At 53.4% G+C, this 26512-nt stretch overlaps 1 protein-coding gene across 1 annotated transcript; it reads left to right on the forward strand.

Annotated features, from left to right (window-relative positions):
* Nucleotides 1-326: 326 nt before the first annotated feature.
* On the forward strand, nucleotides 327-25349 carry Bpi (bactericidal permeability increasing protein). The gene is made up of 15 exons (XM_026383333.2): nucleotides 327-456; nucleotides 3538-3652; nucleotides 5111-5239; nucleotides 6333-6494; nucleotides 7654-7717; nucleotides 9570-9633; nucleotides 11100-11191; nucleotides 14333-14509; nucleotides 15422-15481; nucleotides 17340-17507; nucleotides 18522-18589; nucleotides 20842-20884; nucleotides 23099-23162; nucleotides 24089-24165; nucleotides 25311-25349. Exons 1-15 carry the CDS (start codon nucleotides 327-329, stop codon nucleotides 25347-25349), a joined length of 1452 nt encoding a protein of 483 aa, XP_026239118.1.
* Nucleotides 25350-26512: the final 1163 nt, after the last annotated feature.

The following is a 26512-nucleotide window of genomic DNA, read 5'->3' on the forward strand; positions in this document are numbered from 1 at the left end:
TTCCAGGAAGTCCTTGAATGTGGGAATTTGGTTGGGGGCTCAGAGCAGGGGATGGGGGGGGGTCGGGGAGGAGAACCACCCAGATCTCCCAGACCCCCTTTCACACACACACAAGCACACACGCACCCGTGCACCCGCACAGCAGGCTCTCAGATTCCACTAGCGGCAGCCTCAGTAGGGCACCGTGGCTGCCCTCCCTCTCTCCACCTCCAACCAGCTCCTTCCTCCTTGCTGCCAACTTGCATTTCTCCGGCCGCCTCCTCTGCAGGTCTCTGGTTCTCCTCCAAGGCCTTGACATTTTGCCAGCCCTGGAGGACAAAGGAGGAATGGCCAGGGGCCCTGACAGTATGCCACAGTGGGCAATCCTGGTAGTGCTGACCACCATGGGCACAGCTGCGACAGCGGCCACCAACCCTGGCCTCCTGACCAGGATCTCCCAGAAGGGCCTGGACTACGGTAATGGGATGCCCTCCTTTCCTCCTCTCCCACCCCTGAGGAGCCCTTCCTGAGCACTTCCTGGTCCTCACCATTCTGCAGGGTAGGCCTCTCGCCCTTGATTAACCTGCAAAGAATCCGCGGCAAAGTGAGTTGCCGGAGACCCCAGGCCTGGGAAGGGCAGGGCTGGGACTGAAACACTGGTCTAGAAGGCTCCAAGGCTAGTGCCCAAGCCCCTGAGTGTGTACCATCCCCTCCCTGTCCCCACCCCAACTCAGGTTTCTAGGACCTTCCTCCTTGCCAAAGTCCATTTGCCTCTATTTGCTGAGAAGACTGGAGAGGTGTGTGGGCAGGGTCCCTCCTTAGTGGTCTCCACAGTGCAGGGGCTGGCAGCCATATTGGGCCCAACATATCTGGGTGACCCTGAGAGGAGTCCTGCAGGCCGTTCATCCAGGGCCAGCAGGAGGAGAGAATACAGTGAGTGCCCTGCTCTGACGTGGGCTGGGAGCCTTGTCCATGCAGTCTCATTTATCCTCACTTCCACCGTGGGTGGGACTTGCTGTTATTTATCAATGTTTACAGGCCAGCAAGCCTGAGAGTCAGAGCCACGAGAAGCAGGCAGCCTGGTTTTGTCTAATGCCCCAGCCTGGGGCTGCTCCATGCTGCCTCCCATTGGCAAAGAGATGAACTGCAGGTGTGAGGGGGATCCCCAGTACCAGAGAAATCGGAGCAAGGGGAACACAGGTCCTCACCAGTTGGTGCACCACTGGGGAATGACAGGACAGGACCTCAGCCCAGGCAAGGCATCTCCAAGTCCCAGGGTGCCAACCGAGGCCCCACGTGAGCTAAGGGGAAGGAGGGTGGCCCTGTGCGTCCCAGAGCTGGGGCGCTCCTGAAGGCTTCGGGGGAGCAGAGGCTCAGCTGAGGGTATCAAAACCAGAAGTCCCTGTGCTCAGTCAGTTTCCCCTTCTACTCATGCTCCATGTGAGTTTTCTGAAATGCAGCAAATCTGATCATGTAGAGACCTGCTCCCCGCTTCAGTGGCTCCCTAGGGTCTGCAGAAGCCACCCTGACACTCTGGCCTGCATCTAAGAGCCTTCGAGGCCTTGGCTCCTGTGAACTTACAGATTTTGGCCATCCCATATTTTGTTTTGCCTCTGGGCTGTGACCACATATGCATTGCTTACTTCGGAGCCCCAAGAAGGCCTACCCCAGGGCTCCGTGACTAGAAGATCTGAGTTCAAGTCCTGTCTTCTCTACTGGTCAGACTGTGGTCTTGAACAGAGCTCATACCTTCCTGAGCCTCCGCTTCCTCATCTATGAAATGGGAGCAGGGACAGGACTTCTTCTCCTGGGATTGTTTCAGATGCAATAGCTCAATACATGCGCACAGCTCAGAGTGCCTGGTACAGAGAAGAGCTTGAACGCTGCCTGGTTGTTGTTGTTATGGCCACACTGGCTCTTGAGAAACAAAGGCCTGGGTAGCAAGCCTCCCTCGCCCCATCCCCTCAGGCAGCGTGTTTGTGTTAATCAGTTCTTCTACGCTCTTAGCCACATAACAACAGATGGCACAATCCCTACCTTGGGGCATTTATTTATCCAACAAATATTAAGTGCCAGGCCCTGTGGTAAATGTAGGAGATGCGTTAATAAATAAAATTGACATTTCCGCTAACCTCGGGGGGCTTACATCTAGCACGGGAGCAAGACATGAATCAGAGTCACATGAATAAATGTGTGATTACAAATGGTAATGGGGTCTCTGAAGGAGACATCATGGCATTGTGACTATGATAATGGGGAGGGGGTGTTTCTCTCTTCCACTGGGTCATAGAAGGTTCTGGAAGGAAGCAATGATTGAGCTGACTAGAAGTTGGTAGGGTGAATATGGGAGAAAAAGTGTCTGCGACAGCAGGAATGGCATGTGCAAAGAGCCTGTGGAGAGAATCAGAAAGCCGGAGTCCCAGGGTCCCTGAGAGCAGAGTGCAGACCAAGGCATGGAGCGGCTGTGTACTGAATGCTGATGGGCCCCCACCAGTTGCCTGGGGTGACATTGAGACCAGAGGCCAGCAAACTATAGCCTATGGGACAAATGTAGCCTGTTACAGGTTTCCATATGTCCTATGATCCAAAAATGGTTTTATGTTTTTAAACAGTTGAAAAACTCAAATAAGAATACTACCTTAGGGGTCGGGGTTGTGGCTCAGTAGCAGAGCACTTGCCTAGCAGGTGTGAGGCACGGGGTTTGATCCCCAGCACCACATAAAAATAAATAATATGAAGGTATTAAAGGTATTGTGTGAATCTACAACTAAAAAAAAAAAAGAATAATATCTCACATTTTGTGTGCTCTGGTTTGGATATGAGGGGTCCCCCAAAAAGCTCATGTGTGAGACAATGCAGGGACATTCAGATTGTAAAGGTTGTAACCTAATCAGTGGATTAATCCTCGAGTATGGATTAACTGGGTGGTCACTGAAGGAGGTAGGATGTGGCTGGAGGAGGTGGGTCACTGGGAGCCTGCCCTTGAGGTTTGTATTTTGTCCCCGGTGAGCAGCACCCTCTCTGCTTCCTAGCGGCCATGTCCTGAGCTGCTTTCCTCCACCACACCCTGCCCTCGTGAGGTCCTGCCTTACCTCTGGCCGGGGGCAATGCAGTCTGCTGTCTGTGAACTGAGACCTCTAAAACCTTGAGCCCCAAATAAACTTTTCCTCCTCTAAATTTGTTCTCACTAGGTCTTTTGGTCACATTGGCAAACAAGCCAACTGTAGCGATGTGAAAACTGTATGAGATGCAAATTCCAGTGTCCATAAGTAAAATCTGGGAGCAGAATCACATTTATTCATTTAGATACTGTCTGTGGCTGCGTCTGCTCAGTGACATTAGAGTGGTATAGTTGTGACAGAGACAGTACGAACCACAAAGCTGAAACTATCCACTAACTGGCCCTTTGTAGAAAACCATCATGGACGCCTGCTCTAGACCTGTCCAGGCCGCTGTCCTTACTATGGACAGGGACCAAGGGTCCAGAGCCGCCCTGATCTACCACTCCGGCTCCCAAGCTGTGCCTCTGACTGTGCCCACCCTGTTCTCTCCCCTCAGCCTGCCAGAAGGGAGTAGCCATGCTACAGAAGGAGCTGGAAAAGATCAAGATTCCTGACTTCTCTGGAAACTTTAAGATCCAACACTTGGGGAAAGGGTATTACAGCTTCTACAGGTGAGGCTTGTCCACGCCTAGCCCTCACTAGGCAGGACTGTCCTGGGGCCACCACAGCCACAAGCTCCTCAACTCCTGGAGTCTGGGATCCCAAAGCCAGTGTTGACACCATCCCAACGGGATGCCGTCCCCCTCCCCAAGCCAATTCTGGAGGAAGCTGCAAAAGCTGCCTTTCTGGAACTCTCCGCAACTCCCAGGGGATATGTGGTAAACCCTAAAACTCTCAGGTCAGGTCCACGATTCAGAATTTGGGGGAGTTTCAAAGACGTAAAGTCTAATCTTGCCAGGTGTGGTGGCGCACACCTGTCACCCAGAGGTTTGGGAGGCTGAGGCAGGAGGATCAAGAGTTCAAAGCCAGCCTCAGCAATTAGCAAAGCCCTAAGCAAGTCAGCAAGACCCTGTCTCTAAATAAAATATTTTTTTTAAAAGGGCTGGGGCTGAGGCTCAGTGGTTGAGTGCCTGAGTTCAATCAATCCCTGTTAAAAAAAAAAAAAAAAAAAAAAACTGATCTCAAATGACCTAAACCAGAAGTTAGGAACTCATGATTGCAAAGTCTCTGGTCTTATCTGACACTTCAGGTTCAGCTTGAGCCAGGCTCAAATGTCACAGGACCCTGTTTCTCTCTTGCCATCTCAGCACAGCATCATGTTCTCAGAGAGGACTAATTCTGGGGCACAGTGCCCTCTCCAGAGACGAGGTAGCCCCCAGTAACTCTCACTTGACCCCCTCAGCACTCTCAGTCCCCGAAGAGCAGCGCCTTCTCTGAGAACTCAAGCAAAACCCCAAGGCTCCTTCTGATTGGCCTGTCTTAGGTCATGTACTTGCCCCTGAGCCAATCAATGTGGCCAGGGGAATAGACTCCACTCATTGGCTAAGCTTAAGTTACAAGCTCCACCTCCTGAAGGTGGACATCAGCTCTCTTCTGAGAGGCAGGGAACGGCTATAGGAGGAGCTCCCCCAAAGCAGATGAGGCAGTTCTGTTATCACAAGAGGTTGGGGATAGTGACAGAAGACGTTCTCCACAGTGTTACACACCCCCTTCATTCAATGACTAGTTTGAGCACCTACTGTGTGTCTCACACTGCAGGCTCTGGGGCTATAGTGGAGACCACACATTCTACCCTTTACAGAGACACATAGTCAGTGGCTTAACATTTGGTGTCTTCGTTGATAGTCACACACCCCCGTACAACAGAGGTGACTGTGCCATTTTACAAATGAGGACACTAAGGCTTAGGGTAACTACATGATAGACCCAGGTTCACACAACAGGACATTATAGAGAGTCACATGCAGGTGTGTCTTGCCTCTGAAGCTCAAGCCACTCCTGTGCCCAGGTATCCCCAAGACTGTTCTCAGAGCTCATTCATGGCTCCTTCTGGAAAGGGTGGGGTGAAGGGCTTTGCTGCGTCCCCAGGCAGGCAGCCAGGAAGCTGACTGAACTTTTTTCCTTTGCAGCATGACCATCCTCGGATTCCAGCTTCCCAGTCCCCAGATAAGACTGGAGCCCCAGGTGGGCCTCAGACTCTCCATCAGCAAAGCCAATGTGAAGATCAGTGGGAAGTGGAAGGGAAAAAAGAATTTCTTGTGCGTCTTACACCTGGGGTTTGTTGGGTGCACTCTGAGTGATTTGGGAAGGGATGAGATCCAGGGGGCAGGCAATGCCCTACTTTTGCCCAAATTACCATTTGTAGCCACAGAGTTCCTCCGGGGGAAGTTCTCACCTAAGATGATTTAACAACGCTCGGTGGAAAGCTGAGCATTTGGCTGTATCTCAACGTGGAACATGGCGAGGCCCCTGGTCCTGTGGCTCAGGGTGGGAAGCCAGATGGGGCTTTTCATTCATCAGCTAGCTAATGCCCTGTAACAAAACATTCCAAGGCCAGTGGCTTAAAAAAATCATGCATCTGTGCACTAACTGGCACTTGGCTCATCCAGGCTCGGCCTTGCTGAGGCCCCTCGTCTTTGGCTCCCCTCCAGGGCCCATTTTTGTTGGTAGTAAAGGTGCAAAAGGAAGCAGGGAAGGCCCTCTGAAGGCCTAGGCTGTGAATGGCCCACAGTCACTTCTGTTCACATCTCATTGGCCAAAGCATGTCACCTGGCCAACCTCAAAGTCAAGAGCAAGAAAACATACTGATCCCCACCACCTGACACACAGGAGCCTGCCTGCTAGTCATTATGGCCCAGACCAAACGATCACTTTGAGGACATGTCCCTTCAGGGGAACCTGAGGAGGAAATGCAAGAGAAGCCACATCAGGTGAAGGGAGGACTGGTGGGTCTGCCACTCCCCTCTGGAACAGTCACCCAGTTCTTGGCCCCGGGCTCTTTTGCATCTCTCATTTCACATATTGATTAAAAAATAATAATAATACTGCATCACACAAGCATTCACAGATGAAGTGCACTGCTCCGAGAAGTTAAGAGACCTGCCCAAAGTCACACAGCAAGGGCAGTGGCTAAGGGATCTGCCAGGCAGACATGGGGTCCAGAAGTCAGGTTAGAATCCTGACTCTACTGCTCAGAGCTGTGTGACCTTGGGCAAGCTGCCTCCTCTCTGTACCCTGTCCCCTCTGCCTTGGAATGTGGATACCAGGGAAGCCCACCTCCAGCCATGGTGTGCGTGTAAGTATGGAGGGGGAAAAACCCCCTCTTCAAGCCGCTTCTCTGTTTCCCTTCAGCTCAGCCAGTGGCAAGTTTGACCTGAGCATAGAAGGCGTCTCCATTTCGGCTTTTCTGAACCTGGGCAGTGATCCCACCTCCGGCCACATCACGGTGGCCTGCTCCAGCTGTGGCAGCCACATCAGCAACACCCGCCTGCGCATCTGGGGCAGCACCGTGGGGTAGGACCTCCTGGGGCTCGGCTGGGAGGAGGGACGGGAGGAGAGCCGTCCCCTCCATCCCTGAGTTTAGGAAACACACCTCCAGGGCCCTCCCCACTCCAGGCTGGTCCAGAGGCCTGGGAGGGAGGGTCCAGCGGAAGGTGAAGCAGACACTGTCCCTGCCTCAAGGCTAGAGGCCCTTCCCATGCCCCAGGCCTGTGCCGAGCCCCTTCTGTCTGTGCTGAAGGACACGGTGTGTGTGGGCACAGTGCATCGTCCATTCCACAGGTATCTACTGAGAATCAGGGGTGCACCAGACCCTGACGACACACAAGGAAACAGGGGTGCCTCATAAAAACTTGGTAACACGGAGCATCCAGCAGAGGCTTCCTGTGGGCCAGGCACTGTTGTGGCACCTACTGTATTCAGTCAGTGCACACAGTGACTTGATGATGTGGGTCGATTATTACCCCATTTTCAGGGGGGTGGGGAACCAAGGCACAGAAAGAATGGGAAGTGGCCTATTTCTGTAGCTTGTCAGTGTTCAATTCAGGACTCTCTGTCCCAGACTCAGCCACACAGCCCTGATCTCTTAATGTTCCCAGCTCAATGGAGGAGCAAATATTAATTACACCATTGCATTTATGAATGGCTCACCTGTAATTACAAAAGGAGATAAAAACTAAGAAGAAGAGTACAACACGCAGTGAACACAGAACAGGAAGAACAGACTCAGAACCGGGCTGGCTGGTTCTTCCTGATGAAATGACAATTGAAATGAGATAAAAAGGATTAAGTAGGAGTTAATTAGGCAGATGCTAGGGATGGGGGGGGGGTTAAGCAGTGGTGAGAACAGCATGTGCAAAGGTACTGGGGTGGGAGGAAGTATAGGTCACAGAGGATAGGGCAGATCAGTGTGCAGAGTAGTGGGGGAGTGGTGAGGAAGGGGACTGAGATGGGGGCAGGGGCCTGGCTGTGCAGCTACCAAGGAACTAACCCCATAGCAGAATGCTACAAACAGGGGGAGACATGTCCAATGGGGGGTGCTCAATAGGTGCCTGGGCCGAGGGTGCCAAGGCCTGTTTGGAGGAGGGGGAAGACTTCCCAGGTGAGGCACCTCCCGAGTCCAGCTCAGGGACACCTGGAAGCCACACCTGTGACCCTACGTGTCAACCCCTAGGTGGCTGATTCAACTCTTCCATAAGAAAATCGAGTCGTCTCTTCGAAACACCTTGAACAGCAAGGTAGGAGGGGCCGGAGAGGGAGGCCCTGGGAGCCACACACCTCTCGTCACCAGAGTCTGAGGCAGCAGACAGGACTCCAGGGTCCCACAGAGCAGGTCTGGCCTCTGATCCCCCAGAGCAGAGAGGTGATGGAGAGAAGCTGATGAAGGAGCGTGAGAGCCCGTGTCGCAGCAGGGTCCTGGGGGCGCTGTCGGGAGCTGGGGGTTTAACTAGTGGGTTTAACCAGAGGGCTGCAGGAGGACGAAGGCCTGGTCACAGTGTGCTCTGGTGGGTCATGGTCACTTCTAGTGCTGTGAGGTGGCTCCAGGGAAGCCTTTTGTCACTTGAGGGGACAGTTTCCACTTGCTGCTCAGGATGCATCTGTCAGACCTGCAATATTGGAAGGGGACCATTCATTTCCGGGTTTTTTTGTTTTTGTTTTTGTTTTTTAATTTTTCATTTGTTGTTTTTGGCTCCGTCCATGCGACCCAGCCAATCGGCCTCAAGAGCAGGAGGAGTGGGGGAGGTGGAGAGGCTTGTGGGAAGCTGGTGGTGGCAGTTGGGCTCTGAAGGTTTTCCTGAAGAGCTGTGTGGTTTGGTGTGTGTTCTAAAAATAAAGTTCATTTCTTTTGACAAGTGGCTCCTGAATTGTGCCCAGCCAGACTGCGGCATTTGGTGGCCCGTATGGGGAACAAACCTGCAACCAACTGCCACCACCGGCTTCCCACAAGCCTCTCCACCTCCCCCACTCCTCCTGCTCTTGAGGCCGATTGGCTGGGTCGCATGGGCAGAGCCAAAAAAGTCCCCCAATGAGCAGCTCTGTGGTCTGAAAGGGTGGGGAAACAGCCCAATGAGCATCACTGCAGAGGAGCCAATCAGTTGGCAGCTAGAAGTTTGCTGGGGCCGCTGTGAGCCAATCATCAGCTGGCAGCTGGAAGTTTTCTGGCAGCTGGAAGTTTGCTGGCAGCTGGAAGTTTGCTGGGGCCCCTTTCGGCTGTGGCTCTCAACAGTCCTTTCAAATTATTAGTCTAGCCAATGGATTAATCCACTTATGAGGTTACAGTTCTCATCATTGCCTAAAAGCTTCACCTTTAAACCTTCCTAAATTTGGGGACCATGCTTTCAACATGTGAGCTTTTCAGGGTATATTCCAGATACAAATCATAACGCTACCTCGTGTTTTTGTGTCTTCACACCTCATTCCATGAAGAATCTGAGACCACAAAAACAGACACAAGAAAAACAAGACAGCCATCAACAAAGAACCCCACCTTACAACACAGAAAACCTAAAATTCACCAGGGAAGGGCCATACCAGGGAAACCAAATGCAGGTCACACAACTGCATACAGTTGTTATTTCTAAGCTGCCTGTTGAACTCTGAGCTTCCTGGTGCACAGAAAGGAGAAAGAGAAACTTGATTAGCAACATGATTTTCAGAAGGACATTCATGTGGTGTTCAGAAGCGCGGCCTTTGAGAGGGAATTAGGATTAAATGAGGACATGAGAGCAGGGGCCTCATGATGAAATAGTGGCTCTATAAGAAGAGGTGGAGGGACCTCAGCTAGAATGCGGCTCTGTCTGGGAATGTGAAGCCCCCCCACCATGTTAGGATGCAGCAGGAAGGTCCTCCCAGGTGGCCAGGCAGGGCCCAGTGCGACACCCTTGGTCTTCACAGCCTCCAGAACTGGGATTTAAATAACCTTCTATCTATCTATCTATCTATCTATCTATCTATCTATCTATCTATCTAAATTACCTGGTCTCAGGTGTTTTGCTACAGCACCAGAAAATGAACCAAGACAGCATGTCTTTGCACCATTGTGTCCAAAGAGCATTTCCCACTACAGGTTCCTTCCTTGGTTCTCCCTAGATCTGCAAGTTTGTGGCCAATTCTGTGTCCACCAAGCTGCAAGCTTATGTCAAGAATTTTCCAGGTGAGAGCTGGGCGGAGACTGAGGATAGAAAGGAATATAAAGGGGAGGGGGAAGGAGGCAGAGAGGGTGTGACAGGCCTGGTCCTGAATGGGAAGGGACAGAGCTAATTTCAATTGGCAGGTCCTTGACGTGAGATGGAACAGCCCATTCTCCCAGCCCAGCAGGGGCCAAAAGACCAGATACCCCAGTTTGCCTCCCACCCCAGTACTGAGGATTGAACCCAGGGGTGCTCTACCACAGAGCCACATCCCTTGTCCCTTTCTATTTTTTACTTTGAGACAGGGTCCTGCTAAGTTACTGAGGCTGGCCTCAAAGTTCTGAGCCTCCCGCCTCACCCTCCCAAGTCACTGGGATCACAGGTGTGCACCACTGCTCCCAGGTAGATACCCCAGCTTTCTGAGGCCACAGTTACGTAACTGGCCTGAAATCTGACACTGGTCACTTTTTCTGGACCTCGGTTTCTACAGCCTTAAAATGGGGACAAGCCTGTGGCAAGCTGCCAAGAGCAGTGGCAGGCAGGGGACCTCCTCTGGTGAGTGTTCAACACGTTACAGATACTCAGCCTCCCCACCCCCACCCCCAGCTGGGCACTACTCTCTCCACTTCCCATGAGGAAACAGGAAACGGAGGTTCAGACAGGAGCAGAGACTTGTTCAAGGTCACAAAGCCTTTACAGTTGCAGAGTCCCCCGTCTGGAGCTCGTCCTCTGTGCTCCAGTGGCCACCAGGGCTGCCTCCCCGCGGAGCCTGCAGGTGTGATCAGTCAAGATGCTTTTCCTTCTGCCAAGGCCACGCTGGCATGCTCAGAGCAGGAGCAGGTCAAGATCTGGCCTGACACAGGATCAGGGTCAGGGTGGAGTCCAGCTCCTTCAGTCTCCCACAGTGTCCTCCAGGACACCCCAATCTCTAAGCCTCAGTGTCTCCCCTGGTTGGGCAGGAAGGGCAAAAGGAGGGGCTGGTGTTTATTTAAGTTCTCATTGATGTCACCTGGGAAACAGAGAGACCCTGCAGACCCAAGCCACGGTCGGCAGGTACCCTTGCTGATACGCATCCCTCCTGCGGTCTGCACCTGTGATGGACAGGGCCGGGGCAGGCACCTGCTCACCTGGTCCTCCAGCACCTGAGGGGACGGGTACCACCCCCATGTTACAAATGACCCAAAGTGGCTCAGAGAAGCTCAAGGACTTGTTCAAGGTCACACAGAGTTCATGCACACCTGTCTCTCCCCTCACCCTGTAGAGCATCTTTTGTTTTGTTTGTTGGGTCACTCATCCTGGGGCTGTGGGAAGAAGGGCGGGGACGGTTCTGTGAATGTGGGGTGAGGGTTCACTTCCTTTAAGGGGAGTCAGGGAGGCCTCTCTGGAGGAGGGGAGTGGAGATGGCACCTCAGTCTTGATCCAGGCTTAGGGGACACTGCCCCTGCTTCCCAGCTGGGAGCCAGCTCATGGTCCATCCTCTCTCCTCTAGTGACCACCCAAATAGATGCTGTGGCTGGGATCGACTACCGTCTGGTGGCACCTCCGATAACCACAGCTGAGAACCTGGATGGGCAGCTGAAGGTGAGGCTGACCCCAAGAGTCCATCAGTCACACTTCAACCTTGGTCCCCACCCTGGAGCCCCGGTAGTCCTTGGACAGCAGTCTCCCACAGACTCACCCCACTTCCTGTCCTCCTCCCTCTCTCTCCATGCTCCCCTGCCACCCGCCTCTGGCAGGCAGGCCTCCTGCTGTTTCAGACACACTCTGCCTACCCCCAGGGCCTTTGCACTTGAGGGTCCCTCTGCTGGAGGTGCTCCCCCACCTCAGGCATCCACACAAGTCTCCCCTGCTTCCTTTCTGTCTTTGTTCAAATAGCGGCCCCCCTCTGCTTCTCCCACACCGTGCTTTCTCTCAGCAGAGCTGATGACTAGCATGTACACACACATGCACACGCGCACACACATGCACTATGACCAGGGAGAAGGGGCTGAGACTACTTTGTTCATTACTGTGTGTGCAGCACCTGGAACCTGCTTGGCACATAGTAGGAGCTCAGTCATATCTATTGGGTGGACAGATGGATGGAGTCTCATTTTGGGCTACTTCCCCTGGTGCACCACCCGCAACCAGACATACTCAGCTCCCACTCCCACCCCAGGGTCTCAGTCCTAGCTTTCCCTCTGCCTGAGCCCCTGCTCCTCCCAATGCCATCTACCCGCCCTGGCGGCTGCCTCCACCAGTGGGTCTCTGCTTAGCTATGGCTCCCAGAGCAGCTCTCCCCATAACCCAGCTGGCTGGGTCTAACTCCCTGAAACTCACTCTGGACGGATTGAGCTCCATCCGTCCCTCCGTGACTGGTGATTTCCTCCCTTGTTTACATTTGTCGAAAACATATTTGATGTAAAAAAAGAAAATTGAGAAACTGCAGAGAGACGGAGAAACAGAGCTGAATAAACAGGAAGGAAGGAAGGAAGGGAAGGAGGGGAAGGGAAGGGATGGAGAGGTGAAGAGAAAGGGGGTGAAGATCACCCAAACCCTGCAACCCAGAGCCAGCACTACCAATGCACAAACGCAGACTCCCCACTGCAGGTGTAAACCAAGGCATGGGAAAATGAACGCACATGCCCAAGTGCAGAAACACGAAGCCACACGTATAGAAACAGAAATGCACACACATACGTGTTTGCACAAGTCATGGTATACACACAGCTTTCCAGAGCATCAGAACAGAAATGTACAAAGGGGACAGCTTCCCACACCATCTTTTTTTTTTGGTCCTGGGGATTGAACCAGGGGTGCTTTACCACTGAGCTACATCCCCAGCCCTTTTTATTTTTTTATTTTGAGACAGAGTCTCACTAAATTGCTGAGACTGGCTTTGAACTTGCAAACCTCCTGCCTCAGACTCCTGAGCCGCTGGGATGACAGGCGTGCACCATGCCCAGCTCCATGAAATGCCCTTTTATAGGCTGTTCCGTCTTCCAGTGGACAGCGTGGGATAAGGTGTGTGGACAGTGGCCCCCACCTGCAACATCTGGACTCTTTGCATTTTTTTCCCACAATCCTAACCAGTTCTTACCAACTCTGGCTTTTTTGCCTGTCGCTCAGTATGCCACCACCGGAAGGATGAGTTTTGCAAGAGAATCGTGCACGAGGTGGCTGAGTGTGGGGGATATGGAAGACCCAAGCCCAAGTCTCAAATCTGCCTCCCTGAGGACTGGGGGGTGGGCATATTTATGGGCTGGGTGCAGGGGAAGACCACCAGAGGTTAACTAAGGGCAGGTCCTGCAGGTGACCTCTAGGAAAGCAGGGAAGGGCAGGTGAAGCCCAGCCAGGTGGAGGGAGGTGAGCAGGTGTTGTTCAGGTTTTGCCTGGGCTTTCAGTCCTCTGCTGTGTCTCTGCCCATTCTCAAATGCTTCCTAGCGGTGGAGCTGCCGGCGCAGGCTGCATGCTTAAAACACACATGGGTAAGCGATGAGATGGAGGTAAAAGGCCAAAACGACCTGTAATGACCCCAGCGAATGGGAAAGGCTGTTGACTTCCTGGGCTCCTGTGGGAATGTCAGCCGCCTCGGTCCTGGGTTCTAGGTTCTAGGCACCCACACTCAGGTCTTGCTGAGGACCACCCTGCTTGCGTTTCTCACCTAACAGTAACTGTGGGAGATGGCTCCTGGCAGTACACAGGTCTCTCTTCTTCTTCTTCTTCTTTTTTTTTTTTATTAGCTTTATTTTCTTCATTTTTCTTTACGTGGTGCTGAGGATTGAACCCAGGATTGAACTCAGCGCTCTGCCACTGAGCTACAACGCAGCCCGTTCTTGTTATTTTTAAGAGTCCTGTGGTATCCCATAGTAGGGGCACTGTGGCCACTCATCTTCAACAAAGGCACTTTTAAAGGCGCAGAGAATGGTACAGTCCCAGGTATGCACCACCCAGATTGGAAAAAATGTGACATTTTGTCCTATTTGATTTTTTTTTCTTTTAATTGTGGAAATAACTTCCCAGGCCCCTGTGGCCACCCCCTGCCAACCCCGCCCACCTGCCTCTGCACCCCTCACCTGGGACCCGTGCTGACAGTGGCACGTCTATTTCTGGCTCGTGTTTTTATATTTTCATCGACCTTTACATTTGACATAGCTAGTCTCCTACCCTATGGATCCTTCTATAATTTGCTTTTCAAAGCTCAACATTATTTTTCGAGCTAAATAAACAATCTACTTTTGTAACTTGTGATCAAATGGCTCTGTAGAAATAAATACGGGGCCCCAGCCACATAGGAGCCCTCTCACAAAAATGGAGCAGGGTCAGCTTAAAATGCACACAGCACTCCAACGGGTGTAGCTCTTTTCAAATTCCCTAACAGGAAACAAGCAGAGCCTCTCTGTTCTCCTGATGGGCTGTGCGGGGCTCAGTGGGGTGGATCCAAGAGCGTGTGCACTGGACCCTGAGAGCCTGGGTTTGATTCCTGAGCTCTGTGAACCTGGGCAAGTAACTTCACCTCCCTGTGCCTCCATGTCCCCTCCCATACAATGAGCAGAACTGCACCCTCCACAATTGACATGCTCCTGGAAATCAGCCCCCACGAGGAGTCTGCTGCTGTGGTTAGTTTTCTGGTCATTGCTTTTCCTCGGTCTTAGCGGGGTCCTCTGCCCATCTTCCCATGGGATGGAGATGCTTAGACCTTCCGCAAGATTCTTGAGGCTTCCCCTGTCCCTCCACCTCCAGGGGGAGTTTTTCAGCCAGGCACACCGCAGCCCACCTCCCTTCACCCCGCCGGCAATGGCATTCCCCGAAGACCACGACCGCATGGTGTACCTGGGCATCTCCGACTACTTCTTCAATACGGCCGGGCTTGTGTACCAAGAAGCTGGAGCCCTGAAGCTCACCCTCCAGGACCACATGGTAAGACTGAGCGGAGCCCACGCAGGAGCCACACCTTCTGGACTTGAGGCTTTGCTCACCCGACCTGAGTTAGATTGCTGGTTCTAGTCCTCTACAGCTGGGTGACTCTAGGGGGGTCACTCAACCTTTCTGAAGCTAAGTTTTGTCATCAATAGCAGCACCCTCCTCCCTAGAGCGTCAGGAGAGTTAAATGAGATCTGATGCCTCAGAGGCACCGGCCCAGGGCAGGTGATGAGAAAGGAATCCAGCAGCTCCCACCGCTGAGCACCTGGAAGGTCAGAGGCTAACCCAGTCTCAGATCACTTCTGCACAACCCTCCTCCTCCTCATTGTCTCTGTCACAATGGCTGAGTCTAACTCACGGCTCAGGTCACCTCTCTATATGTGAGGAAGTGACCCTCCTTTCCAGGGTCTAGGGACAGCCTGACCCCAACCTGGCCACCCCCCAGCGGGGCTCCTCGGGCTGCTACTGCCCCAGACATCAGATTCCGGGAGCCAGAGGCACGTGAGCTCCCACGTGCTCACTGCGGACACTAATGGAGACCCCCCACGTGGGGACCCCAAAGGCTGAATGTTCACAGCGGAGAGTCCACCCCAACACTTGTTCAAAGGTGGGTGGGGACGGGATTTGGCGAGGACAGGGAAGCCCTGCCCTGTGGTTGGCATGGGACAGCTGACTCAAGGGGGTGCCCCATGTCCTCGGTTGGGCCAAAGATTGAGGCTTCTCAGGGGCAAGAAGTGAGGGAGCTGGCAGTCACTGGCCACGTCCATCAACCTGGCCGATGGCTGCTGAGGCTGTAGGTCAAGGTGCTATTATCACCTATGGTCTGGGCTTTGTGCTTTGGCACAGCCACTCTCCCCCCACCCACCTGTAACAGAATCCCCAAGGACCGTTTCTCCTCTCTCCCTACAGATGCCCAATGGATCCAAATTCCTACTGACAACCAAGTCCCTTGGAAACGTCCTTCCTCAGGTATGAAGGGCTGGCTCTCCTGCCCTCCGCTCCCGAGATAGCCTGGGCTCCTCGAGAGGCTGAGGCCCCTCCAGACCCAGAGACAACCCCACTGGGGGCAGAGGCAGCTTCGTGCAGCCCCTCTGGGTCAGAGACAGGCGCCCGGCTCCCCACGGCTGAGGCTGGGTCGGGGGACTGGGACTCAGCCACTGGACAGATGCTCACTGCGCGCCCAGCTGTGCCCAGCAAATCAGACCACGTGCTTGCCAGCGGCAGCTCCCTGCCCTGTGGGGAGAGAGAAATATCTAAGTTCACAAGATGATGAGAAACGAGACAGGCTGTGACAAGTGACACCCAGGGGGCTGAGGTGGCTTGGGTGAAGGTGGCCACGGCAGAACTCTGAAAGAGCCCACTCAGGCTGCTGGGACCAGGTGGCTTCCAGAGCAGAGCTCTGCTTCACTGCGGCAGAGACAGAAGGTGGAGATTTTATGCCTGGTGATGTGGCTGCTGCACTTGGGTGGCCTTTCTTCAGGGCGCACATCATCGGGGTGGATGGAGAGCTCTGGGGTCTCTTCTGATAAGGGCGCTAATTCCGTGAGCCCGGGGCCATGCACGTGCCTTCATTTAGCAAAACTCCCTTCCTTACAGGCCGTGTCTCCAAATACAGCCACACCCAGGGCCAGCGCTCTAACACTTGAGTTTAGGGAAAGGGGACACAAACTTTCCACTGTAACAATCTGTCTACTGCTAGTCAGCTTTTTGTCACTGTCACTGAAATACCTGAGAGACAACTTGGAGGAGGCTGATATTTGTATTGGCTCATGGTTTTGGGTTTTAGTCCACGGTCAGCTGGCCCCCGAACATCATGGCGGAAGGGAGAGAGGGAGGGAGAGGAGGAAGGGGCTGGGGCTAAGACAAGGGCAACCTCCATGACCTACTTCCTCCAACTAGGTCTCACCCCCCAGCAGCCCATTCAGTTATCCTGGATTGATCCACCAAATGGATTAATCCACTGATGAGGTCTGAGCCCTCACTAATCAATGCCTGAACTGAACCTGGCTGCCTTTGGGAATCACACTTTCAACACAAGAGCTTTGGGGGGGTCATTCAAGACCCAAACCCTAACATGGCAGCATCTCAGGAAATTTATATAGAGGAAAGTACTGGTGTTGGGGGGGACGTTTGGCTGGCAGGGGTCCTGGGGGAATTGTCTTGAGGTGGCCTTTGCATTATAGTTGTATTAGTAGTAGTAGTACTGGGGATTGAACCCAGGGGTGCTTTACTACTGAGCAACATCCTCAGCCTTTTTTTTTTTTTTTTTTTGAGACAGTTGCTGAGGCTGGCCTTGAACTTGAGATTCTCCTGCCTCAGCCTCCCAAGTTGCTGAGATTTCAGGCATGTGCCACTGAGCCCAGCAACAGTTACATTAGTTTTACTCAGTCTGGGCTCACCTGGGAAAGAACAGGAAGCTAGCAGAGAGCAGGGAGGGTCTCCAAGATCTTCCTTATTTCTTCTGGAAGCCACTAATGCTCTCTGAGGAGGTGACATTTGAACTGAGACCTGAAGGAAGGGAAAGAGGCAGAATAGGGAAGAATGATGGACAAGCATCCAGTGAGAGGGAACAGAGAATGCAAGAGTGCTTGTTGCATTGGAGGAGTGGAGAGAGTTCCATGTGCCCAGCGATGGAGGACAGGAACAGAGGGGTGTGGAGGGAGGTCAACCAGGTGCCAGTGTCAGACCAAATGGTTATTTGAATTTATTCTAAGAGACATGGGAAGACACTGGAGGTGCTTATGCCATGGAAGGGCGAGATATAATTTAGGAACATGTGTGTAAAATGTAAACCTTTTTTGTTGATTGTCCCTGCTGGGTGCTGCAGGTGGCCAAGATGTTCCCCAACATGAAGGTGCAGCTCCAGGTCTCTGTCTCGACCCCACCACAGCTGAACACGCAGCCCACAGGCCTTACCCTCACCCCGAAGCTGGAGGTCCAGGCCTTTGTGGTCCTCCCCAACTCCTCCCTGGTCCCCCTCTTCCTGCTCAGCATGGTAAGCTGCTCCCGGTGAGGGCAGAGGACAGCTCTGTTCTTGGAGTCAGGGGACCCGGTATGAATCCCACCTGGATTCCAGCCTGGATAGTGTGACTCCAGAGCCTGGGACCACAGCCACTGTCCCCGCCCGCTCCTGGCTCCCACCTGCGTCCGTTCACCTGGCACCCACTGGGTCTTTGCTTTTGCAACCACCCAAGCTGTCAATCATATCTGCTGACTCCGATTCATTCACTCACGTCTGTGGCCAAATAATTAGCATCTGTGCATTGTTTTCTCCCATTCATTCATTTATTTACTCAGTTATTCATTCATTCAATTATTCATTACATTGCTGGTCAATTATTCGTTGGCGGCGCCACCTTCACCAACCACACCTTTGTAGCATCTGTGATCTGTCCGTGTGCTCGTCCATCTTCCGTTCATTCCTGTCTCGGCACCGTGCGCTCCTTGCTTTCCCCTCCATTTGCAGATGTGCTTGGTCCTCCATGTTCAGGATCTCATTCCCTCGCTGGTTCGAACTTTTATTCACTTGCTACCTTCTTGCTCCACTGAAACTTGGGAGGGTGGGTTCCTACAATGCCCAAGGGCTGCTTTATAGCTGGTGTGGCCTCCGGGATGAGTCCAGATTCTCTCCCCATCCGTGAGGGGGGGGGGCACTTAGAGGCACTTTGCAGATAAAATGGGTTCTCAGGGGGTCATCAAGCTCAGAGTCTGTGAATCTGTGAGTGAGCGCTGTGAGACCCAGAGCTGGCCTGGACTCCAGCCCCCGGGTCTGTCTCACACGGTCCCTCCCAGAGTGGCTGGGGAGTTCTGAATAGCTCCCAGATGGTGGCTGACGATCCTGGAGTAATCCACACCACGGAGCACAAGCAGACCTCCTGCTCCTTGGGGACCAGCCACGCAGGCTGCTCTGCAGAGCCTTCGAGGAGCCGAGCCCTCTCCTCCATCCTGGGGGCTTGCAGAGCCCCAGGTTCCAGGCTCAGGCTCATCATCCTGGGTTGTTGCTTTGCAGACGGCGAGTGCTGCGTTGGAGGTCGGTGCCAGGTCCAACAGGCTTGTTGGAGAGCTGCAGGTGGACAGGTGAGTGGGGACAGGACGGCCAGGCTGCCCATCCCTTCCTGGGGTCCATGGAGAGCAGTGACCTTACCAGGTACCAAGCACATGTCCTTGCCTCTGTTCCCCCCTCACGTGGGCCATGGGCACAATCTGCCCGTTTGCAGACAGTGACGTGCTCAGAGATGTCACATGTCGTAGGATGACCAACCGCTTGAGTTTGCCAAGGAAATATCCCAGCTCTAGCATTGAAGTCTTGCATCTTAGGACACCTGTCCATCCCAGGCTGGCACATGGAGGGGCAGGGCCCTCTGAGGCCCATGCCACAGTGAACCACAACAGTGCCCAGCGCCCCCTGTCCCTGGCCTTTCTTGGCACTGGGAAATCCCACTTCAGCTTCTTGCCCTGTCCCTGGGATTTCAACACCCAGCCCCTGCTGGCTGGGTGACAGTCCAGACCCACATGGGCGCCACGTGACAGTCACATGACTGGGTGTGAATCCTAGCACTGGAGGATGTGGGCAGAGCTCTGACAGGAGGCTGCTGGCATTTGTAGGGCAAGCACCAAACTCTCCCCACTTCGTCTTCCTGGCTATACCATGGGCCTGCTAAGTATTCCTGGCCAACACTATCACCGTGAGGAGCTATTAATATGGGGGGAAGTGCCTGGAGCACTTCATAGGATATAATAGGTGCTCAATTAACAGAAGGGCCCGAGAAAGAGACACATAAAAAGATATGGAGAAAGCAAAGCAGAGAACGAGGGAGACGCTTGAGAAAGGGACAGAGAGACACAAAGGAGGAAGGAAGGAAGGAAGGAAGGAAGGAAGGAAGGAAGGAAGGAAGGAAGGAAGGAAGGAAGGAAAGAAAGGCCTGGAGAGAAAGAGAGACAGATGGAGAAGCACGTTAAGGAGAGCCACAGACAGACATGGAGGGAGGGAGGTGGGAGAGATGGGGCCATGTGCCCACCTGACGGTGGGTCCCTGGCGCGGGGCTTCTGCCTCCTCAGCCCTCAGTTGGGAATGAGCCTTGACCCACATTCCTGCCTGTCTGTCTCCGCCTCCTCTCCAGCACAGAGCTGTCCTTCTTAACCTTGAGCTCAGCCCCTGAGGTCTACATGCTGTTCATTTCTCCTGGTATCGTTTTGACAAGTGTTACTGCTTTGGAAACATGTGGATTTAATTTGCCTCGAAACACCCACAGGCCTCTCTAGCTGAGCAGCCAGAGAGGCCACAGCTGGGTGGAGCGGAGACTCTGGGAAATGGGCGGGGCAGGGTCTGTGGGAGAATCCCTGGAGTGTGAATCCCTGCTGCCCAGCCACAGGGAACACAAGCAAAATTTTCGACACTTTTTTGTTTCGTCCTGGGGTTTGAACCCGGGGCCTCTAGACCATGAGCTACATCCCCAGCCCTTTCTATTTTTATTTTGAGACAGGATCTTGCTAAGTTGCTAAGTCTGGCCTCAAACTTTTAATCTTCCTGCTTCAGCCTCCCAAGTCACTGGGATCATGGGAGTGTGTCACTGAGGCCAGCAAGTTTTTAAAATTTGAAGGGTATTAGACACAACAGGGATTTGGCCCCCAAAAGACTTTTTGAAAATCCTGCTTTGTTAATTGTTAGCTGTGTGGCCTTGGGCAGGTTGCTTGGCCTCTCTGAGTGCCAGTTTTCTGATCTGTAAGATGGCAGCGTGGACTTTGCCTTTTGGAATGGGACAGGAATTCAGTGGGGGAACACCATTCAACATAGTAGGTTCCATAAGGAGCCCTGGATCTCCCTTTTTCTCTGAGATCACAGTAAAAAATGCTGTGCAGGCTGTCAAAGGCAGGGGACCAGAAAGTCCTAGACTTTCAGGCCAGAGGGGACGCAGGTGTTTAAATGCTGTGCTTGGCTCTGCTGTCCCCTGTGCTGGCTTCACGTCCTACAGGCTGTCACCAAGTGCAGCTTCCTGTCTGGCTGTAGAAAAGAGCAGCTGATGCCCTGTATTTCTAGCGGTCTTGAGACCAAGCCTTGCTGGGCCACCAGGGGTCCCAGGCCCATCCTTGAAGCTGTGACTGCAGCAGGGGACCACGCCCTGTGGCCAGCGTACCCAGGGGCCAGGTGGGGTCAGCAGCCCCCGCTCTGCAGGGAACGTGCGCCTCTCCCAAAGGAGGGCACAGCAGCTGCGCAGGAAGGTGGGGGGGACACTAGGTGGGAAGCCAGGTGGCCTCAGCCCACGGCCCTCCCCCACCTGGGCGCCCACTACCGGCTACTGGTGGCCTCACTGTCCCCTCCCTCCTCACAGGCTGATTCTGAAACTGAAGCGCTCCAACATCGGCCCCTTCCAGGTGAGTCTGAGGCCTGGGCCACTCCCCTGCCCTGACCTGGGGTGGGGGGGCCTCTCAGGCTCCTTCCTGGCCTCACTGAGGAGGCCACTGGTTCATTTGCATATAATGCAGAGGAATTAATGGTGTGGAAACTTGGCAGAGGGTGGGTGAAATGGAGTCCCTGCTCCAGCTTCCAAACTCTGAGGCCGTGGGCAAGTCCCAGGCCTTTCCTTAGCCCCAGACTTTCCTGGCCTGAGTGTGTTGAGGCTTAAATGGGGCTAAATACACACAGTCGGCACCCACCCCCCCAAAAATAAAAAAACTGCTCCACAAATATTTGTTGGACAGATTAATTACTTTATTGGGCACCTACTACGTGCCAGATGCCTTCCTAATTATGGCGATGTGATAGGGACCTCTAGGGGCTCACCTTATGTAGTAGGGAGGAGACGGGCAGCAGGGAACAATGGCTGAGCAGCGGTGGGTTGCCGAGGCGATAAAGGGCAGGTGGAGGGGACAGTATCTCCTCAGCCCAACTGGATGGTTACTTCCTGGGAAACACTGGTCACCAACAAATAGAGCTGCCCAGAGACCCTCACGCCCAGAGACCCTCACTGGGGCACTGGGAACCAGTTACCCATATTAAGAAGGCACTTAAATGCCACCTGTGTCACATGTGAAGCCCTGGGGTGGATTTTGTCCAGCGTCTTGCCACGAGGCCTGGATTCCCTGCAGGGCTCTGGTTGAACCCTTCATTGCTTTGGTGAGCATCTCGTTAGGTCCCTGAGATGCCCCCTGAGGTCCCCATCACAAAGCCTTGGAAGCCACCTAGCCCAGGAGTCAGACCTTGGCAACCCCCTCTCCAAATCTGATCAAAATCCTGCTGGCCATTTCCATCCTGAGAGGTCACATCCAGCCTGAGAGCAACCCCAGAGTGCTTCCATGGAGTGCCGGGCCCACGCTCCTGGGGAGCGCCACCGAGTCAGGAATCGGCTTCTGCTTCTGCAGAAAATCAAAATGTGAATTTCCCAGAACTCAGATGAAGGAGGACACCACATTTGTGAGCCCAGGGAATTACAGCCCGGGAAAGGAAACTCAATTGTTGCAAAAACAAAAACATACACATTTACAAGTTGTAAATGTCACCTCTGTGGTCAGTCATCTTGATGGCTTCATATTGGTTTTGAATTTTTTTTATTACTGCCAAAGCAAAAAAAAATATCCACTATAGAGCATTCAGAACCTGCAAGTTTACCAAACATGGAAAATAAAAGTCATTCATATTTCCCCCACTTAGTTCATAATTTGGAATATATCCTCCCTGACCTGTTGCTCTGCCTATTTAATTAAAAAAATGACATGATGTGACAGGGCCTAGTGATGCCTGTAATCCCAGCTACTCAGGAGGCTGAGACAGGAGGATCACAAGTTCAAGACTAGCCTCACCAACTTAGTAAGACCCTGAATCAAAAATTAAAAAGGCCTGGAGATGTGGTTCAGTGGTTAAGCACCCCTGGGTTCAATCCCCAGTACCCCAAAGGGAAAAAATGGCATTATGTGGGCTGAGTATATAGCTCTGTAGTGACAGAGCACTTGCCTAATGTGTGAGGCCCTGGATTCAATCCCCAGGTCCAAAAAGAAAAAAGTTTTTAAAGGCATCCTGTGATTTCTGTAACAGCCTTTCCCCCACTTAAACATAGAGTGAGCATATCTCTATGCTGATTATCAAGTTACTTTAACGATTTCTTGCATCAATGTACCATTCATTTCTCTCAAGTGACTCCCCTATTGTTGGACATGTAGATTGCTCTCAGTTTATGGTTGGAGTTACTTTTTTCACTTTGGTTAGCATCTTTGCTAGATCATGTGCCTGGGATGAACACCTTGGAGGCACCTTTGCTGGCTGCAAAGGCCCACAGGTTTTTAAAGGCTTTTGATGAACTGGATCAAACAGCCCTTAAAAAAGGGTGATTCCATTTGTCCTCTAGCCTGCAGTGACTCTTTTTAAAGCAAAGGTTTGCTGGTGTCCTTCGTCATCATCTCTGTGGGGTTGAAGGTGATGCACCTTACAATTTAGAACAGGTTCTTGCACCCGGAAGCTGAGAACAGAAGAGATCATGTGGCTTCTGTCAGGCTGCTGCTTTCCTTGCTGGGAGCTGCTGAGGCTCCTGGGTGGGGTGCAGGGGGCTGGGGGGCTACTGCCCTGACCACATGGGCCTTTCTCCTGGTGTCCAGGTGGAGTTGCTGCAGACTGTCATGGACTACGTAGTACACACTGTGCTGCTGCCCAGGGTCAACGGTAAGAAGCTTTGGAGAAATGATTGGCTTTTAGTCCTAGGGAAAGAGAGTGGGGTTGATGGTCTAGGGGACACCTCCTGCCTGGCCCAGCTGTGAGGCCACATGAACTTTAAATGGCATCTGACCTAGAAAGGGGTGGAACCCCAAAGTTCCTGTATGTCGGCTGGTACTTCAGTCGGTCCTTCCAACGTCCTAGTGAGATGGGGATCGTGAGTATCTCTAGGTTTCACAGGAGGAAGTGAAAGAGCAGAATGGTTGAGTGGCCTAGGTCGGGTCACAGAGCAGGCGAGAGAAGGAACTTGGGTCTGATCTCAGCTCGGAAGCCAGAGGCTGCCATCTTTCTCCAACTCTGGGAGAAAGGCTGGAGTCTCCTGCTAACCTCTTGAAAGGTCACACTCACCAAGCTGTAGGAACTCCAGGAGACCTGCCCCTCGCCTTTGAGAGCCAGGGGCAACGGGACAGTGGAGGGCCACTCACATGTGACCTGGGTATTTGGAAACTATAAACAAGGCCGACCAAATATCACATGGAGTAAGATCTGGCCTCCTACCTTGACACACGTAGCTGCAGAGTGACCTGAGGGACGGACTGGGATTTAGAATTCTCCAGAGCGGAGGGAGAGGGAGAGCCTTCCCGGCCACCGTCCAGCTCCAGCTCCCAGCTTAGCAGTGAGGCTGCGCGCACATGCGCAGACACCCCTGATCCCAGGTCCCCGCCCTGCCCACACCACTGCGAGCTACTGCCCCCTGGCGCACACCAGTGGCCCTGCACTCCCGGGAGGACGGAGGTGGACACCCACACGGGTCCTAGGAGGTGCCTTGAGGCCTATGCAGGACAGGATGGTGGGGACACGCCCATGCCAGCCCCTCCCTCGAGCCGGCACCCCGGCCTCCTCTTTCCTCCCCTGGCCCTCACCATCTGTCACAGAGAAGCTGAAGACAGCCTTCCCCCTCCCCATGCCTGCCCGGGTCCAGCTCTACAACCTGCTGCTTCAGTCCCACCAGGTAAGTCCCCCAAGTGTCCCGAGATCACCTGTCCCGTAGCAACAGCTTATCGTTGGCGCGAAGCATCCTTGGTGCCGTGCCAAGCCCTCACAACCCTGGCATGGGGGTAGGCATGGTGGGGTGGGAAGTGCCGTCAGCGCCTGGCAGATTGAGGGGCAGCCGAGGAGGCCCCCGCTGGCTCCTGCCCAGCCTGCCCTCCACCCGTCCCGGGTACCTGGTCTCTGGACCCTTCTGCTCCTGGCTCCCCAGCTCTCTCCCCAGCTCCTGGAGTCTCCTGTTCCCAGCCCCCTCCCCTGCCTGCTGGAGATCCCCCCACCGTTGGCTTTCCCTGGTCACTCAGAGTTCCTCACCTCACCTGCCACCTCTAGACCACCCAGCCCCCGGCCACTCCCCAGCCTCTTTAGTTTCCCCCAACTCCTGCCTCTGGCACTTGCCATCTGCCCCACCCGCCACCCTCAGGCCCCTTCCACAACACACCCCAACAGAGCTGTTATCTCCACCACAAAGCTGTCACCCAGTGTCACGTTCCTGACAACATGTGGCCCTCCTGGGAAGCCCCCACATCACCCGGCTCCTCAGTCCCCATAACCCCCTACCCTCCGTGTCCAGTCAGTCAACCCCTAATTCTTTAGAGCAATTAGCTGCTGGGCCTGAGGGACTGGGGGGGGGGGATAACCCAGAGAGTGGAGGAGGGGTTCCTCCCCGATCCCCGCATTTTACCAAGTTCATCGTTTTTTTAAAAAGACCTCTTGGTGCAATTTAATTTCTTCACTTCTGAAAGTTCTGAGTGAAGGGCATGAAGGAGCAGAGAGAAGTGGTTTTGCAGCCTTGATTGGAACAGGGACTCCCTAGAGCTGCCACGAGGCAGGGATGACAAATGAAGGCTCCCAAACAGCCTGGGGGTCTCCGCCAGAGAAGGAAACAGCTGCCAGGGAGGCGGCCGGCGCATCCCCAGGCTGCCAGCTGCTGATGCGAGACCCAGCACCAGACCCAGTGCCCCCGCTGGCTTCCATGGTTCTGGCAGCAGACAGGCCCCGCGTGGCTCTCTCCAGCCCGACAGGCAGGCTTCCAAAGCCTCCCTCTTAAAAACGCAGCCGCCCCCAAACTCGATTCCAGCTGCTGACAACACTCCCGTCTCTCCCCAGAATTTCCTGCAGTTCGGAGCCGACGTTAACCTTGTGTGAGGTCATCGGGGGTACAGCGGGGTAGGGGCCACCTTTCTCCAGGGAATCCTAGCTAGATCTTGATTGAGAGCCCCTTGCAAATTTCTCCGAACTCAGATCCAGAAATGATTTAAACATGGGGAGCCTGATCATTGGAAAAGAGTGTGATGCGTATTTCAAGGTTTCTGGGCACCTGTCAAAGTCGTCTTCACAATGTATCCTCCAGGAATCATGTTTTGATTGTAACTGTAATATTTCTCTTTGGGTTTCCCCCTTCCAAAAAAAAAAAAAAAAAGGCAAAACAAACACCTTTGTTTTTCTGTGATTTTGTGTGTTGGTACTATGTTTTTTGTTTTTTTTTAATATTCATTCATTCATTCACTGTCTATAACAGCATGGCCTGTAACGCCAATGTACAGCTCAGATACAATTGCCTCTTCATTTCCATGACTAATATCTTGAGTCCCCCGCCATGTTTACATGAGCAGAAAGTCCCCTGTACCCCAAATGTTCTTGGGGTTCTTAGTCCAAAGGGAGGGCGCTTCCCAGGGTCAGCTCATTGTTGTTCCTGCTATTGCCATAAGGTGTGGCTGTTTAATGATGATCTTGCACAGCTTATTCCTGTGTAGCCAACGTGGGGATGCGGTTCCTGTCATCACCACACGGTGTCGCTGTTGAACAGCTGTCCTGCACAGCCTGGCTTCCCGCAGTGCCTTTGGGCTCCAGCCCAAAGTGATGGCTCCCTTGGTCCAAGCCCTTCTGCCCTGTCATGGTGCCCACTATGGAACACTGGGCCTGGGAAGACAGGCCATCCTTGGGTGCATTTCCCCACAACTCTCCCCTGACATGGAAGCCAGATCACCAGCCCAGACTGCTTTGGGCCTGTGATGGATGTCCTGGTGTGTGCAGGGGGTGGCATTTCCTGCCATGGGACACCAGTGGGATCATCCCAGCCATTAGATGGACTTCCTGCCAGTCCAGCAGTCCTGGGAGGCCTCTCTGAGCTGGGGATGTTTGATCTGAAACTAGAACCTGCAAGAACACACCTAATGGGTTGAAGCAGGTGGGGGGCGTGGAGGAAGACACCACCAAATTGAGTTACCAAAATGGTACTTTTGTGCCATCTGGAAGCTTTGGAAGGATACGAATGGAAAGGAGCCGGTGCTAATTAGGAACCTGATCTG

The sequence above is a fragment of the Urocitellus parryii genome, chromosome 6 (genome assembly GCF_045843805.1).
Source record: "Urocitellus parryii isolate mUroPar1 chromosome 6, mUroPar1.hap1, whole genome shotgun sequence".
Classification (NCBI taxonomy): domain Eukaryota; kingdom Metazoa; phylum Chordata; class Mammalia; order Rodentia; family Sciuridae; genus Urocitellus; species Urocitellus parryii.

Bases quoted from the DNA above. Each gene is read 5' to 3' on its own strand.
- Bpi (XM_026383333.2), top strand. From the start codon at position 327: ATGGCCAGGGGCCCTGACAGTATGCCACAGTGGGCAATCCTGGTAGTG. The intron at 5,240-6,332 runs GTGCGTCTTACA...GTTTCCCTTCAG, and splicing joins AAGGGAAAAAAGAATTTCTT to CTCAGCCAGTGGCAAGTTTG. The intron at 17,508-18,521 runs GTAAGCTGCTCC...GTTGCTTTGCAG, and splicing joins CCCTCTTCCTGCTCAGCATG to ACGGCGAGTGCTGCGTTGGA.